At 47.6% G+C, this 16,800-nt stretch overlaps 1 protein-coding gene across 12 annotated transcripts in view; it reads left to right on the plus strand.

Moving 5' to 3' along the window:
* Positions 1 to 16,800, plus strand: part of RCCD1 (RCC1 domain containing 1) — a 35,760-nt gene that overhangs the window by 1,940 nt on the left and 17,020 nt on the right. For 6 of the 12 annotated variants that reach the window (XR_007152756.1, XM_047861268.1, XM_047861273.1 and 3 more), the window contains exons 3-7: positions 88 to 209; positions 2,397 to 2,495; positions 2,817 to 2,984; positions 3,498 to 3,527; positions 4,121 to 4,206. Coding sequence is in view for 11 of the 12 variants with exons in the window: in XM_047861268.1 (XP_047717224.1) it covers positions 88 to 209; positions 2,397 to 2,495; positions 2,817 to 2,984; positions 3,498 to 3,527; positions 4,121 to 4,206 (505 nt within the window). In the remaining variant the exon portion in view is untranslated. Of the gene's footprint in view, positions 1 to 87; positions 210 to 2,396; positions 2,496 to 2,816; positions 2,985 to 3,497; positions 3,528 to 4,120; positions 4,748 to 14,360; positions 14,369 to 16,800 lie in introns of those variants that run through there. The other 6 variants (XM_047861274.1, XM_047861276.1, XM_047861269.1 and 3 more) reach the window with 6 other exon arrangements.

The following is a 16,800-nucleotide window of genomic DNA, read 5'->3' on the forward strand; positions in this document are numbered from 1 at the left end:
GCTCCGCGTGGGAGTGACCGTGTGGGGGCAAGCCGAGTGTGATTGCGGTAAGGAAGGGGAGACCTGACCCGGGTCTCCCTTGCTCAGGCATGGACAGCTGGGCCACGGGACTCTGGAGGCCGAGCTGGAGCCGAGGCCGCTGGAGGCGCTGCAGGGCGTACCCATGGCTGAGGTGGCTGCAGGGGGCTGGCACTCCGTGTGTGTGAGTGGTAAGTGACCTAGCGCCTCTCCAGACGAATTCCGGGGCTCCAAGGCTCCAAACCTTTCTTCTTTTCCGGTGTGGGTGGGTAGCCTAGCCGGGCCTCCTTCCAAGTTCATCCTGCGTTAATCAGTTCAGTCATTCGGGACTCCTACATGCCTTTCAAATTCAGTCCCTCTCGGGCACCTGGGTGGCTCGGTCCGTTAAGCATCTGACTCTTGATATCGGCTCACGTCATGATCTCAGGGTTTGTGAGATGGTGCCCGGCATCTGGCTCTGTACTGACAGCGTGGAACCTGCTTGGGATTCTCTGTCTCACTCTCTCCCCCTCTGTCCCCCCCCCCCCCCCCCCCCCCCCCCCCCCCCCGTACAGGAGTGCATGCTCAAGCACTCTCTCCCAGAAATAAATAAAACCCTAAAAAAAAATTCAGCCCCTCTGCCACAGCCATTACCCACTCACACCGGTACTGTGGCAGTTGTTTTCTACCTTCTGTTGTTGGCCTCCCACCTCTCCCATCCCTCCGCCTCCAGGCAGGGCTGCCTTCCTAAAACACTGCACGGGTGCGTGAAGGGGTGAGGGGTCAGCTGAGCCAAGGAGAATGGAGAAGAAAGGCTCAGTGAGTCAGGTGGCCATGAGGTGTGGCCCATAGGGGACGCTCAGGTGCCCACGGGGAGGATGAGGGTGGGGAGGGTGAGCCTAGAGTGAGGACCCTCGCTTCGGATTGTAAGTTCGCCGCCCTGGCAGGGCCCCGGCTGCAGCTGATTCCTGGGGTGTTGGGTGGGGCTGGGAGCAGATCTAGTCAAGGGTCTGCATCTGGGGCTCTGGCTGCCACTTACATCTCCGGGGGTCGGGGGCAGCTGTAACAACAACTTAGGCCTGCACCTCCGCCCCCCGTAGTCTCATGTAATGGCCCTGGGTTGGCAGCCAGACCTGAAAACTGCTGGGCCAGAGGGAAGAGAAGAGAGGAGCTGGATGGGAAGTCTCACACTTATGGGAGCTGGGAGCCTTGTTTCCTAGAGCGTTTGGAGCACAGGTGCTTCAGAGCAGACATCCTTTTGCCCCCTGTGACCTTGGGCAGGGCACTTGACCCGTCCATGCCGCGTGTCTTCTCGTAAATAAAACGGGATGTGGTCATGTGACCCTCTGTAGGGCTGTCACGAGGAGTGAGTGATTATATTTGAAAAGTGCTTGAAACACTGGCATAGATCGAACGCTTGATAAAAGCGAGCCACAGTCGTTAGTGGGTTTTTACAGGAGGGCCATTGCTCCAGCCAACAAACTGTAGTGTTGTGGGAGACGGGGAGGTGAGAGCTTCCAGAAAACGCCTTCAACGGTACCTGGGAGGGGGGAGGGCGGATTAACAAAGGGATGTTAACAAAGGGCTCAGTGGGTTTGAAAGGGAAACGTTGGGAACTTCCAAGGGCACATTTCTGAAGTGTGTGTTGTGGGACGTTCCGTGAAAGGGAAGTTTGTGCAAAATGACCTCCAAAGAAGTTGTGGACCAAAGAAAAGGCCTAGTCCAGCTTGGCGAGAAACAGTTTGTTTCCGGACGTGTGTGGTGGGCAGCTGCAAGTCGGCTGTGACCTCACCTCCCACCCCAGCCCTCGAGGCTGGGGAGTCCACGCCCGCCGGGGACCACCTGGAGGAGACTGAGAATAGTTAAGTGTCAGACTCCTTTCCAGAGCAGATCCAAAGACCTTACGCCCCAAGGCTGTTCTTAAGGGCTCTTGTGTGCGTGATCTAAAAAAGAATGCGTCAGGGGGCTGTGCTCAAGAAGGCTTCAGGCCACAGGGCTGTTGTCATGGCAGGTTTGTCCAAGATGGTGTTAGTCCAGGGGCGCCTAGGGGGCTCAGTTTGGCTCAGGTCATGATCTTACGGTTTGTGAGAGGGAGCCTCACGTTGGGCTCTGCACTGACAATGCGGAGCCTGTTTGGGATTCTCTCTCCCCCTCTCCTTGCCCCTCCCCAACTCGTCTCACTCTAAATAGATAAAAAGAAATAAAAAAGAAAGAAATAAAAGACCAGGAAACTGCTGGGGGCTGAGGGAGGCTCTGCCCCATGCTAACTTGGGCAGGGCAGGCATTTCTTGTCCCCAGGGAGCTAGAGGGTACGAGGGAGTTTGGATGGATTCAGGGGTCCTTGGAGGTTGTGGGGGGTTTATAGTCTATTTGATGGGTCCCCTTTATCTCTTTTTCAGAGACTGGCGATATTTATATCTGGGGCTGGAACGAATCCGGGCAGCTGGCCCTGCCCAGCAGGAGCCTGGCAGAGGTTGGCAAGACCGCTGCAGGGGAAGGTGAGCGTCAGTTCTATGCGTGTTTCTGTCAGTCCCGACTCCTGGCCACGTGCTGGCCTGAGACCCCACGGTGCTCAGAAGGGACACATGACAACGTGGGACCCCAGGCCCCGCTGCAGGACCCTTGGCCCCTAGGGACGGGAGCGCGGTGAGGCTGGTGCGTCAACACCACACTTCCTGCGGACCTGTCGAGCCCAGCACGTCCTGGGGGTGTGGGCGGTGGACAGAAGGTGCTCCGTGGCGCTTTTGTGTGGGTAAGGGGTAGGTCCGTGCTCCCTGTGAACCGCCATTATCCTCATCACGCTCCCTGCTTCCCTGAAGCCAGTGGACTGAAGGAAGACGGTTGTGACGTGAGGACAGCCGAGGGTGAGAGTGGAGGCCTGGCCCCCTTCATAGCCATCCAGCCCTTCCCTGCTTTACTGGATCTCCCCCCGGGCACAGATGCAGTCAAGGCCAGCTGTGGATCCCGGCACACAGCAGTGGTGACCAGTGAGTGGGGCTGGGCGGGCTGGGTCACAATGGAGCAGGAAGTCCCTCTTCCCGGTCCCACACCCGCTCCGGGAAAGAGTGTGATCACCTTAAACACTGCTATTTTCAGGGTCTTTGACGAGTGCTGAGTAGCTGCCTCACTTCAGTGACTGCGGCCCCAGCCCCCGCGGGGCGTCAGCAGTAGGTCCCCAGCCGGCAGGCCCCGAAGGTCCCCCCTCCTGGAGGGAGGCTTGTGTTGGCCTCCTTTGTCTGAGAGCAGGGCCTGCCCAGTCCAGCCTCTGAGACTCCTGAACTCGGTAGCTGTGAGATGTAGCCCCTCAGCTGGCAGAAAGGAAGGTAGACTGGTTCAGCCTGCGTCCTTTATCACCCTGAGTGCCATCACACAGTCGTTAGAGAGTATGTTTTGCTGTGCCCAGCAGAGCTCGTGACACGTACAAGGTGCTGGCTGAGGGTTGTGGTGGGCCGTGTAGACAAATGCCTTGTGACAGCCCCTTCCTGTCTTTCTGGTTGTAGGAACGGGGGAGCTCTACACCTGGGGCTGGGGTAAGTAAGGGCTTGCTCGGGTGATGCTTGAGCCAGTGGAAGGAGAAGGGACTGGGAAGGAGAGGGCAGGAGACGACAGCCATGCAGCCGTGAGGAAGCAGGGGTCTCGGCCTGACCACTGGGGAGTCAGGGACTGAACTGTGTATCCCCTTGTCCAGAACCGGCCCAAGCACACCAAAGCTCAGAGACCAGACAGGAGAAAAAGAGACGCTGTTAGTACTTCCCATTTATCTTTCTGAAAAGTTGTCTTAAGGGAATAGTTGGGCAGCGTTGATGACCCATCTGTTGGTCTGCACTGGGCAGAAAAAAAGGTTCCAACAGAAATCTCTGCTCCGAGTATCTGGGGCGAGGAGCAGGCTGCCCGGAAGAGATTCTTGCCCGGAATGGCTGGTGGCAGCTGCCCCCCTTGGGGGCCTGGGGGTTCGCCTGGCCCTGAGGACTCTGTGGCCTGGTCTCCTGATCTCCCAGAGCAGACCCCAGCGGAGTGGAGGATTAGACCCAGCACTTTGGTGCATGCACTGAATTTCCTTCCTGGAGGGGGGCAGCCCCAAGGTCGAGCGGCGAGGATGGCCAAGGGGCTCGTTTCACTTTAGGTAAATACGGACAGCTTGGCCACAAGGACACGAGCAGCGTGGATCGGCCCCGCCGAGTGGAGTATTTTGTAGACAAGCGGCTCCAGGTAAGGGCTGTGAGCTGTGGGCCCTGGAACACCTACGTGTATGCTGTGGAGAAAGCGGAGGGCTGACGGCTGCAGATAAGGGCATAAGAAACGTACAGGAAATTCTACAGTTAACATCTGTGAAACTCCCACCCCCGGCAAGGAAGCCAGCAGCCCAGATGCCCGCACCCGCCCCTCCCGCCTCACCTTAGGGCCGTGCCTTCCACTTTGTCCTCATGTTAGAAACACCTGGGAGCTTTGGAAGGGAAGCCCAAGGCCAGCACTGCAGACGCTGTGGGATCAGACCCTCCACGTGGGGAGCCTAGGCTGGGGTAGATTTTAAAGCTCCCCCACCTGACCCAAGGTGACTGAATTTAGGGTGGAGATTGGGAACCACTGGGAGTCATCTTTTGTTACTCCCTCCCCTATTCTCTCTTAGAATTGTGTCACCCTTGCGCGTGTCCTTATAGTTTGTCTGCTTTTGAACTTTATGTAAATGGAACCATTCTGCGTATGTTCCTTTGTGTTTTGTTTTTTCATTGAACACGGTATGATTTATCCATGTGGTGTCCTGTGTGTAGTTCGTTCATTTTTATTGTTATGCGGGCTTCCATCATGTGAAGCCAACACAGGGCTTGAACAAACCTTGAGATCATGACCTGAGCCAAAATCAAGAGTCAGACACTTCACTGAGCCACCCAGGTGCCCCAAAACTTTTTACCTATTGAACAATGATTCCCTACTCTCCCCTGGAAACTACCATTATACCTTCTGTCTTTCTGACTCCGACTAGTCTAAGTACCTCATATAAATGGGATCTTATATATTTTTTTGTCACTAGCTTCTATTACTTAGTATAATGTCCTCAAGGTTCATCCATGTTATAGCATATTGCAGGATTTCCTTTTTAGGCCAGAAGAGTATTCCATCTCATGTACATACCACATTTTGCTTATCCACTCCTCAGTTGATGGTCGCAGGGTTGCTTCTGTGTTTCAGCTGTTATGGATAATGCTGCTATGAACATAGGTGTACAAATAGTTCTTTGGGGCTCTGTTTCCGATTCTTTTGGGTGCATACTCAGAAGTGGAATTTCTGGGTCATATGGTAATTCTCTTTTTCATTTTTTGATAAGCCTACATACTGCTTCCCCAGAGGCTATACCATTTCTTTAACTTTTTTTAAGATTTTATATATTTTACGGGCACCTGGGTGGCGCAGTTGGTTAAGCGTCCGACTAAGGTCACGATCTCGCGGTCCGTGAGTTCGAGCCCCACGTCAGGCTCTGGGCTGATGGCTCAGAGCCTGGAGCCTGTTTCCGATTCTGTGTCTCCCTCTCTCTCTGCCCCTCCCCCGTTCATGCTCTGTCTCTCTCTGTCCCCAAAATAAATAAATGTTGAAAAAAAAAAAAAAAGATTTTATATATTTTAATATTTATTATTTTGAAAGAGAACAAGCTGGAGAGGGGCGGAGAGAGAGAATCCCAAGTAGGCTCCGTGCTGTCAGTGCAGAGCCAGACCTGGGGCTTGAACGCAGGAACTGTGAGATCATGACTTGAGCTGAAACCAAGAGTCGGATGCTTAGCCACCCAGGTGCCCTTAAGATTTTATATATTAAAAAAATTTTTTTAATGTTTATTTTTGAAAGAGAGCATGAATGGGGGAGGGGCAAGGATAGGGGGACAGAGGATTGAAGCAGGCTCTGTGCTGACAGCAAGCCCAAAGTGGGACTCGAACTCATGAACCATGAGATCATGACCTGAGCCGAAGTCAGACCCTCAACTGACTGAGCCGCCCAGGTGCCCCAAGATTTTATATATTTTTTAGGGTAATCTCCACTCCCAACGTGGGGCTTGAGCTCACAATCTTGAGATCAAGAGTCGCGCCCTCCACTGAGTGAGCGAGCCAGGAGCCCCGTATCATTTTTAGTTCCTGCAGCAGTGCACAAGCTTCCGATTTTTCCACCTCCTTGCCCGACACTTGTTTTCTGTTGTCCTTGATAATCACCATCCTAATAATGATGTAAGGTGCCATCTCCTTGTGATACTGATTTGCATTTCCCTAATGATCAGCGATGTGGAGCATCTCATGTGCTTATTGGCCATTCATGTATCTTTGGAAAAAGGTCTATTCAAGTCCTTTGGACATTTTGAATTGCACTATTTGATTTTTGTTGAGTTTTAGGAGTTCCCTATGTATTGTGGATATTAATTCCCCATCAGATATGTGATTTGGAAATATTTTCTCCTGAGGGTTGCTGTTTTACTCTTGTGCATAGGGTCTGGTGATGTAAAAAAAAAAAAAAAAAAAAAAAAAAAGTTTTAATTTTCATGAAGTCCGACTTGTTTTCCTTTTGTTGCCTGTGCCTTTGGTGTCCTATTAAAGAAATCATCGCCAAATCCAACGTCCTGAAGCTTTTTTCCTGTGTTTTCTTCCAAGAGTTTTATTGTTTTAGGAGCTGCATTTAGGTCCTTTCTTCATGTTGAGTTAATTTACAGGTCTGGTATTAGGTAAGGATCCAGCTTCGTTCTTTTGCATGTGATTGTCCAGTTTTCCCGGCACCATTTGTTGAAAAGACTGTTCTTTTCCTACGGGCTGGTCTTGGCACCCTTGTCAAAAATCACTTGCAAGGGTTCACTTCTGGGCTCTCTGTTCTGTTCCATCGATCTCTATATCTGTCTTTATGCCAGGGCCACACCGTTGTGATGGCTGTAGCTTTGTGTAGTAGCTTTTGAAATCAGGAAGTATGTCCTCCACTTTTGTTCTTCTATTTCAAGAATGTTTTGGGGGTGGGGTGCCTGGGTGGCTCAGTCGGGTAAGCATCTGAGGATTCTTGATTTCAGCTCGGGTCATGATCTCGTGGTTTGTGGGTTTGAGTCCTGCGTTGGGCTCTGCACTGACAGCATGGAGCCTATTTGGGATTCATATTTTCTCTCTCGCTCGCTCTCAAAATAAATTTTTAAAAAGGCGGGGGGAGTGCCTGGGTGGCTCAGTCAGTTAAACGTCTGACACTTGGTTTCAGCTCAGATCGTGATCTCATGGGCTATTTGCTGACAGTGCGGAGCCTGTGTGGGATTTTGTCTCTCCTCTCTCTCTGTCCCTCCCTTGCTTGTGCCCCCCTTTCCCCAAATAAACTTTGAAATGTTTGGGGAGCACCTGGGTGGCTCAGTTGGTTGAGCATCCAACTCTTGATTTTGGCTCAGGTTATGGTCCCAGGGTCATGGGATGGAGCTCTGGGTCAGGCTCTTTTTAAAAAAAAAAAAAAAAAAAAAAGGAGGAAAAAATTTTTTTGACTATTCAGGTTCCCTTCAGGAATGCATGTGAATATTAGGATGTTTTTTTTTTGTTTTTTGTTTTTTTGTCTTTTAAAGTTAATTGGGGCCCCTGGGTGGCTCAGTCAGTTAAGCATCTGACTTCGGCCCAGGTCATGATCTCACGGTCCATGAGTTCGAGCCCCGCGTCGGGCTCTGTGCTGACAGCTCAGAGCCTGGAGCCTGCTTCGGATTCTGTGTCTCCCTCTCTCTCTACCCCTCCCCTGTTCATGCTCTGTCTCTGTCTGAAAAGTAAATAAATGCTAAAAAATAAAATAAAGCTTATGTATTTATTTTGAGAGACAGAGTGCACTTGTATGCACAAGCAGGGGAGGGACTGAGAGAAGGAGGGAGAATCCCAAGCAGGCTCCACACTGTCAGCACAGAGCCAGATGCAGGGCTTGAACTCATGAACTGTCAGATCATGATCTGAGCTGCAATGCAGAGTCGGTTGCTCAACTGAGCCACCCAGGCACCTTGGGTTTTCCTATTTCTGCAAAAATATCACTGGGATTTTGATAGGGATTGTATTGAATCTGTAGATCACTTTTGGTAGTATTGACATGTTTGCTATATTAAATCTTTCCATGAGCATGGGCTGTATCTCCGTGTATATATGTCTTTTTAAATTCAGCAGTGTTTTGTAGTTTTCGTTGTACAGGTCTTTCACCTCCTACATATTTTATTCTTTCTGATTTTATTGTAAATGGAATTGTTTTTATAATTTCCTTTTAAGATTGTTCATTGTTTGGGTATAGAAATGCACTTGATTTTTGTGTACAGCTTTGGTATCCTGTTACTCTGCTAAATTCATTTACTCTGATAGTTTCCTTGTGGATTCTAGGGTTTTCTATATAAGATCATATTATCTGCAAACAGATAGTTTTGCTTCTATTTTTTCCAATTTGGATGCTTTTTATTTCTTTTATTGCCTAATGACTCTGACTAGAACCTCCAGTACTGTGTTAAATAGAAGTGGTGAGAGTGGGCCTCCTTGCCTTATTCCTGATCTTAAAGGAAAAACTTTGTCTTTGACCATTTATTCTGTTTGCTGTGGGTTTCTCATATGCAGCTTTTATTACGTGGAGATAGTTTCCTTCTCTTCCCTATTTTATTGAGTGCTTTTATCACGAAAGGGTGTCGAATTTTGTCAAATGCTCTTCATTGATTGAGATGATCATGTGGTTTTTTTTCCTCATTTTGTTCATGTGGTGTAATCATCCATCGTCCTTGCATTCCAGGAATAAATCCTCCTTGGTCTTGGTGTGTAATCCTTTTTAAATGTTGCTGAATTCCGTTTGCTTGTGTTTTGCTGAGGATTTTTGTGTCAATGTTTAAAAGGGATATTGGTGTGTAGTTTTCTCGTAATGCCTTTGGCTTGGGTGTCACAGTTATGCTGGCTTCATAGAATGAGTTGGGTAGTGTTCTCCCCACCCCCACTTCATTTTTTTTTTTGAAAAAGTTTGAGAAGCATCGGTATTTAGTTCATCAAATGTTTGGTGGAATTTACCAGTGAAGCCTTCAGGTCCTGGGCTTCTCTTTGTTGGGTGAGATTTGATTACTGATTTAATGTCCTTACTAGTTATATGTCTATTCAGATTGTCTATTGCTTTGTAATTTAGTCTCAGTACGTTTTGTGTTTCTAGGAATTTGTCCATTTCTTTTTTAATTTTTTTTTTCAACATTTATTTATTTTTGGGACAGAGAGAGACAGAGCATGAACGGGGGAGGGGCAGAGAGAGAGGGAGACACAGAATCGGAAACAGGCTCCAGGCTCTGAGCCATCAGCCCAGAGCCTGACAGGGGACTCGAACTCACGGGCCGCGAGATCGTGACCTGGCTGAAGTCGGACGCTTAACCGACTGCGCCACCCAGGCGCCCCGGAATTTGTCCATTTCATGGAGGTTATCCAACTCGTTAGCATACAATTTTTCATAGTATACTCTTCAAATCTTGTTCATTTCTGTAGAATCAGTAGTAATGTCCCCACTTTCATTTCTGATTTTAATAATTTGAGTCTTCTTTTTTTCCTTAGTCCATCTAGCTCAAAGTTTGTCAATATTATTTATGTTTTCAGAGAACCAATTTTTGGTTTTGTTTTTCCCTTTTGGTTTCCTTTATGTGTGCTGTAGTCTTTACTATTTTCTTCCCTCTGTGAGCTTTGGCTTTAGTTTTTTTTTTTTTTTTTTATCCTAGTTTAAAGTTAGGTTGTTGACTTCAGATCTTTCTTGTTTTTAAATGTGAGCATTCATAGCTAGAAATTTCCCTCTTGACACCACGCTTGCTGCCTCCCGTGAGTTTCGACTGTTGTGCTTTCATTTTCATTTGTCTCTGTTTTCTAGTTTGCCCTGTGATTGCCTCTTTGATCCACTGGTTGCTTAAAATGTATGGTTCAATTTCCACAATATTGTGAATTTTCAGTGTTGTTATTGCTTTCTAACTTCACCCTGTTGTGGTCAGAGAAGATACTGTATATGGTATCTTTATTTTTCTTAAGTTTTGAATTTAATTCGAGGATAGTCAGCCTACGGCGGTGTATTAGTTGCAGGTGTACAATATAGTGATTGGGCACTTCCATACGGCACCTGGTGCCATCGTGATAAGCTCACTCCTTAATGCCGCTGCCTATTTCGCCCATTCCCCCAGTCCACGTCTCCTCTGTTAACCATCAGTTCTCTATAGTTTAAAGTCTGGTTTTGGTTTGTCTTTTTTTTTCCCTTCCTTAGCTTGTTTTGTTTCTTAAATTCCACGTGCGTGAAATCATATGGTATTTGTCTTTCTCTGCCTGACTTCACGTCCCATCATATTCTCTAGTTCCATCCATGTTGTTGCAAATAGCAAGAGCTCGTTCTTTTTCATGGCAGAATAATAATTCCACTGTGTATGTACACCACATCTTCCGTATCCATTCATCTGGGTTTTTTTTAATTAAAAAAAAATTTTTAATGCTTATTTCTGAGAGAGAGACAGAGACAGAGGGCAAGTGGGGGAGCGGGGAGAGAGGGAGACAGACACAGAATCGGAAGCAGGCTCCAGGCTCCGAGCTGTCAGCACAGAGCCTGACGCCGGGCTCGAACCCACAAACCGTGAGGTCATGACCTGAGCCGAAGTCGGCCGCTCAACCGACTGAGCCACCCAGGCATCCCATCTGTTTGTTGATGGACATGTGGGCTGTTTCCATAATTTGGCTATTGTACATAATGCTGCAGTCAACTTAGGGGTGCATGTATCCCTTTGAATCAATTAGTGTTTTTGTATTTTGGGGGTAAATACCCAGTAGTGTGATTTCTGGATTGTAGGGTAGTGATTTTTTAACTTTTTGGGGACCCCCATACTGTTTTCCAGAGTGGCTGCCCCAGTTTGCGTTCCCACCCACTGTGCACAAGGGTTGGTTCCTTTTTCTCCCCATCGTGGCCGACACCTGTTGTTTCTTGTGTTGTTGATTTTAGCCGTTCTGACAGGTGTGAAGTGACCTCTCCCTTGTGGTTTTGATTTGCATTTCCCTGACGATGAATCGTGTTGAGCGTCTTTTCATGTGTCTGCTGGCCACACGCATGTCTTCTTTGGAGGTAGGCTGCCTTCTAGTTTTGTTGATTGTTTCCTTCACTGCGCAGAAGGTTTTTTATTTTTGATGTAGTCCCGATAGCTTTTTTTTACTTCTGCTTTTATTTCCCTTGGCTCAGGAGACCTATCTAGAAAAATGCTGCTACAGCTGATGTCAGAGAAGTTATTGCCTGTGTGCTCTTCTCAGGTTTTTTAAGGGTTTAGGTCTCACATTTAATCCATTAATCCAATCTTTAATCCATTTTTTAAGTTTTTATTTACTAAGAATTTTTTTTTTTTTTTTTAATGCCTGTTTTTGAGAGGGAGAGACAGAGCACGAGCAGGGGAGGGGCAGAGAGAGGGAGACACAGAATCTGAAACAGGCTCCAGGCTGAGCTGTCATCACAGAGCCTGACGCGGGGCTCGAACCCACAAACCGCAAGATCATGACCTGTGCCAAAGTCGGGTGCTTAACCAACTGAGCCACCCAGGTGTCCTGAGTTTATTTTTGTGTATGGTGTAAGAAAGTGGTCCAGTTTCGGGGCGCCTGGGTGGCGCAGTCGGTTAAGCGTCCGACTTCAGCCAGGTCACGATCTCGCGGTCCGTGAGTTCGAGCCCCGCGCCGGGCTCTGGGCTGATGGCTCAGAGCCTGGAGCCTGTTTCCGATTCTGTGTCTCCCTCTCTCTCTGCCCCTCCCCCGTTCATGCTCTGTCTCTCTCTGTCCCAAAAATAAACAAACATTGAAAAAAAAAAATTAAAAAAAAAAAAAAAGAAAGTGGTCCAGTTTCATTCTTTTGCATGTGGTTTCCAGTTTTCCCAATGCCATTTGTTGACGAGACTTTTTCTTGTTGCACATGCTTTCCTGCTTTGTCAAGGATTAACAGAGCATGTAATTATAGGTTTGTTTCTGGGTTTTCTATTCCGTTCCACTGATCTATGTGTCTATTTTTTTGTGCCAGTACTGTACTGCTTTGATTACTACAGATTTGTAATATAACTTGAAGTCTGTAATTGTGATGCCTCCTGTTGTGATGGCTTTGGCTATTCTGGGTCTTGCGTGGTTCCACGCCAATTTTAGGATTGTTTATGTTCCGGTTCTGTGAAAAATGCTGTTGGTATTTTGATAGGGATTGCTCCGTATGAGGTCTTTGAGACTTAATTTGTGGCCTAATGTATGGTCTGTTGTGGAAAATGTCCCATGTGTACCTGAGAAGAATGTGCGTGTTGCTCTCGGGCGGAGTGTTGTGCACGTGTCTGTTAGGTCTATTGGTTTACTATGTTGTGTGAATCCTGTTTCCTTCCTTTGGTCTGGTCTGTCCGTTATTGTGAGTGGGGTACTGAAGTTTCCACCTGTTACTGTACAAATGTTTCTCCCTTCAGTTCTGTCAGTTTTTGCCTCCTATATTTTGATGGTCTGTCATTGAGTGCATTTTTTACATATTTTCTTGTTGTATGGAGCCTTTTATTAATAATGTCCTTTGTTGACTCCTGTAACGTTTTTTTAATGTTTAGTCTGGAAAGACCGTGAGCGGGGGAGGGGCCGAGAGAAAAGGAGACAGAGGATCCAAAGCAGGCTCTGCACTGCCGGCAGACAGCCGGCCGCAGGGATCGAACTCACAAACCGTGAGCTCATGACCTGATCTAAAGTCGGATGCTTAACAGACTGAGTCACCCAGGCTTCCCCTTTTTTATTTAAAGTGTGTTTTGTCGGGGCCCTTGGTGGCTCAGTTGGTTAAGCGTCCAGCTTCGGCTCAGGTCACAATCTCCTTGTTGGTGAGTTTGAGCCCACGTCGGACTCTGTGCTGGCGGCTCGGAGCCTGGAGCCTGCTTCGATTCTGTGTCTCCCTCTCTCTCTGCCCCTCCCCCACTCACGTGCTCTCACTCTCTCAAAAAGAATTAAACATTTTTTAAAAAGTAAAATAAGTGCGTTCGTCTCCCAGATCGTGTAGAAAACGAGATTGGGAGTTATAAACCAAAGGTACAGGAATACTAGCTTTTACGTCAGTTTTCTTTTTTCTTTTTTTCATTTTTTTAATGTTTGTTTATTTTGTGAGACAGAGACAGAGCACAAGCTGGGGAGGGACAGAGAGAGAGGGAGACACAGAATCGGAAACAGGCTCCAGGCTCTGAGCTGTCAGCACAGAGCCCGACGCGGGGCTCAAACTCACGGACCGCGAGATCGTGACCTGAGCTGAAGTCGGATTGAGCCACCGAGGTGCCCCTAATTTTCTTTAAATGAATTAGTCTCTTAAATTACACAGACAACAAAAAGTACAATTGCAAGCCAGACACTACAGTAATACGAATTTTTGTCATTGCCTATGTTTACCTTTACTGAGATCTTCGTTTCTTTATATGGCTTCAAGTTACCTAATGTTAAAGACGATGCCTTGTAGGTGATGATTCGCTTCTTTCTCTCTTGCTGCTTTTAAGTTTCGCTCTTTGTCTTTTGAAAATGTGACTGTGATGTGTCTTAGCGTGGGTCTTTGAATTCATCTTACTTGGAGTTCGTTGAGCTTTCTGGATGTTGATGTTTTTCTCCAAATTTGGAAGTTTTCAGGCATTATTTCTTCAAATGTTCGTTTTGCCCCTTCCTCTCTTCTCTTTCCGGGACGCCTGTGACCTGCGCCTTGGTCCCTGTGTTGATGTCCCGTAGGTCTCTGAGGCTCTGGTCACCGTTGCCGAGTCATTTTGTTTTCTCCCCCTTCCTCAGCCTCGGTCATTGCCATCGTCGTGTCTTCAGTACCTGACTCTTGGCCCTGCCTGCTCAGGTCTGCCTTTGAATCCCTCTAGTGAAGTTTTCATTCGAGTTACTGTGCTGCTCAGCTGCAGAGATTCTTCTTGGTTTCTTTTTAGGTTTTCTGTCTCCTTAATATTTCCATTTCTCTTCACGCTTTGACTTTCTCCACATCTTCCTTTAGCTCTTTAAGCACATTTAGATCATTGTTTTATTTACCTATTTATTTAAAAATGTTTATTTTTGAGAGCGACAGCCCAAGCTGGGGAGGGGCAGAGCGAGAGAGAAAGAGGATCCGAAGCGGGCTGTGTGCTAACAGCAAAGAGCTCGACGCAGGGCTCAAACTCACGAACCATGGGATCGTGACGTGAGCGGAAGTCGGACACTCAACCGACTGAGCCCTCCCAGGTGTCCCTACTTTTTCCTTCGAATGATAGGCCATATTTACCTATTTCTTGGTATACCTTGTGACTTTTTGTTGAACACTGGACATGTGAATCCAGTTGTGTGGTAACTCTGGGAATTGGATTCTCCCACTTCCCCAGGGTTTGCTGTGTTTTGTTATTGCTTTTGCTTTATTGTAAGCTGTCTCTGTAGCGAGGATCCCCTGAGGTGTAGACTTTGTCTTCTTATGTCTTTTCTAAACCTTTCCTTGAGCGTGCGCAGCGACTTTCTAATTTTTCCCATATATGCGGATATTTGTGAATGTGCTAGTCTTTTAATGTGTGGCTCCTGAAAGGGGAAAAGTGAAAAACGAAGAGGGAACAAAAGGGCACCGGCCCTTTGAATCACCTGGAAGTCACTTGAACCGGAGTGGGGACAGGCTGGCGACTCTGAGGGGAGGTACCACAATAACGGCTGCCCGCCTCTCTGCCCCTCTGCGATCAGAAGCGGCGACCAGAACACGGACCCCTGGTGTTCCGAGGACGGGTGCCTCTCGCCCACCCTGACTGCTGTACGTCGCGTGCGGCCGCATCAGGGGGTGGGGAGCCGCTACTGTGCAAAGCGCCGAAACCGCCCAGAACCGGTCAGTTTTGACCCTCCGAGCCTTCCCCTGGAAGTTGCAAGCCTTCGGCAAACCCGCCTTCCGAAACTGGCGCCTCGGTGTGGAGCCGGGGGCTTTCCTGCCTCTTCCCGGAATCCTCCCTGCTGGGTCATGTACGTTTCTGATTTTGGGTCAGAAACCTCGCGTGCGCGGGCACAAGTTCATCTGCGCAATGCTCGCGAGCCCTGGGCGGCCGAGGCGTCTCTGCCAGCGGGTCCGGTTCGTCGCGGCCCAGACACCAGGTGGACAGGTGGCCGAGGCCGCGTTTCCCCACGTGCGGGCGATGTCGGGCGGCGTCCGTTTCATCCGCCGTTTGGAGTTGTTCTGTCTTCAAGTGGCTGTTGACATTCTCCTGCCCTTCTGAAGTTTTCTGTATTTTTCGTAGTGACTTGTTTTCCTCGTAAATGTTAGCCGCAAGTCCCTTAATAGTTAGGGGTTCAAAGTGTCTTCCGCCGCCGTTTTCTCAGGCTCCGGTATCTTTTGATGTTAGCCATTTGTTTTAAACATTTATGTGGTGCTACTCTGTGCCAGGCAATGCTCAGGGTGCTTTACAAATACCTTATTTTGATGAACATGAGTTCTTAATGTGCTCAACTTCATCCGCATTTCCTTTGATGTTAATTTGTGTGTATGTAGGTGATTTAAGAAAATTTTCTGACTGTGGGGGAGGCCTTTAAGATACTTTTTTTCTTCTTGTGGTAAAATATACTTACAGATGGTTAAGTGGTAAATCTTATGTGAAGTGTATAATTCACTGGTATTAAATACGTTCACATTGTTGTCCACCGAGCACCGTCCACCTCCAGGGCTTTTTTAAACTCTCTACACAAATTCTATCCCCATTAAACACGAACTCCTGGTACCTGCCCCCCACCCCCACCCCCCGCAACCATCATTCTACCTTCTGCCTCCTTTGTATCTTCTTTCCGATGGCTGGCCCTTGTCTCCACGTCCAGGGACGTGCGATGCCAGCATTGTCCTCTACCTAAGTTCTGTACGTGTTTGGGTCTATTTCTAGACCTTCTGATCTGTACCCCATTGCACCACAGAAGCTTTGTGTAGGATATTTTGTTCTGGTAGGGCTTGTACCCTTCCCCCTCCTGTATGTAGTCCAGCTGTTTCTTAAGTTTTGGAAGTTCTTTATATATTCTGGATACACGTCCTTTATCAGATACATGATTTGCAAATACTTGCTCCTAGTTGGCGGTTTGTCTCTTTGGTCTGTAAGTATCTCATGCAAAGCAAGTCTAAAAGTTCAAGTCCAACTTACCAATTTTTTTTCTTTTATCGATCATGTTTTTGATGTCATAACTAAGAACTTTGCCTGGCCAAATACCATGAGTGTTTTTTCTTCCTCGAAAAGGAGATTTTGTGTTTTGATCTTGGGGGGTTAATTTTTGCTTCAAGAGGAGTGAGTGAGGCATACCTAGAGCTCCCTTTTATTGCATAAGAATATCCAATTATTCAACACCCTCTGTTAAAAACACTATCCTATCTTGTCTTTACGCCTTTTTCAAAAACCATTTGACCATATTTGTGTGGGTCATTTTAGACTCGCTGTTCTGTTCACTGACCTGTTTCTGTCTTTTCACTCATCGGTAGCACAGGCTAGTCTCAGATGAGATAGGGTGATAGAACCAGCCTCCAAGTTGGTTCTTTTAAAAATCCTTTGGCTGTTCTCGTTGGTGTTTCCATATAAAGTTTAGTGTTAGCTTATCTGCTGGAATTACATGAGCTCTACAGACCATTGGGAAGGACTGCTGTCTCACTTTGCTGAGGATTCCGACCCAAGAACACAGTATGTCTATTGAAACAGGTCTTGTCTCTTTCATCAGTAGTTTGCAGTTTTCAGCATACAGATAACAGGTTTTGATTTGTACCTAGGTATTTGTTTTGGAGTTCTTTTAAATGCTCTTTTGCAAATTTTAGTTTTAATTGTTGATTACATAGTATGTAGAAATGAGGTTGATTCTGTAGGTA

The sequence above is a fragment of the Prionailurus viverrinus genome, chromosome B3, assembly GCF_022837055.1.
Source record: "Prionailurus viverrinus isolate Anna chromosome B3, UM_Priviv_1.0, whole genome shotgun sequence".
Classification (NCBI taxonomy): Eukaryota; Metazoa; Chordata; class Mammalia; order Carnivora; family Felidae; genus Prionailurus; species Prionailurus viverrinus.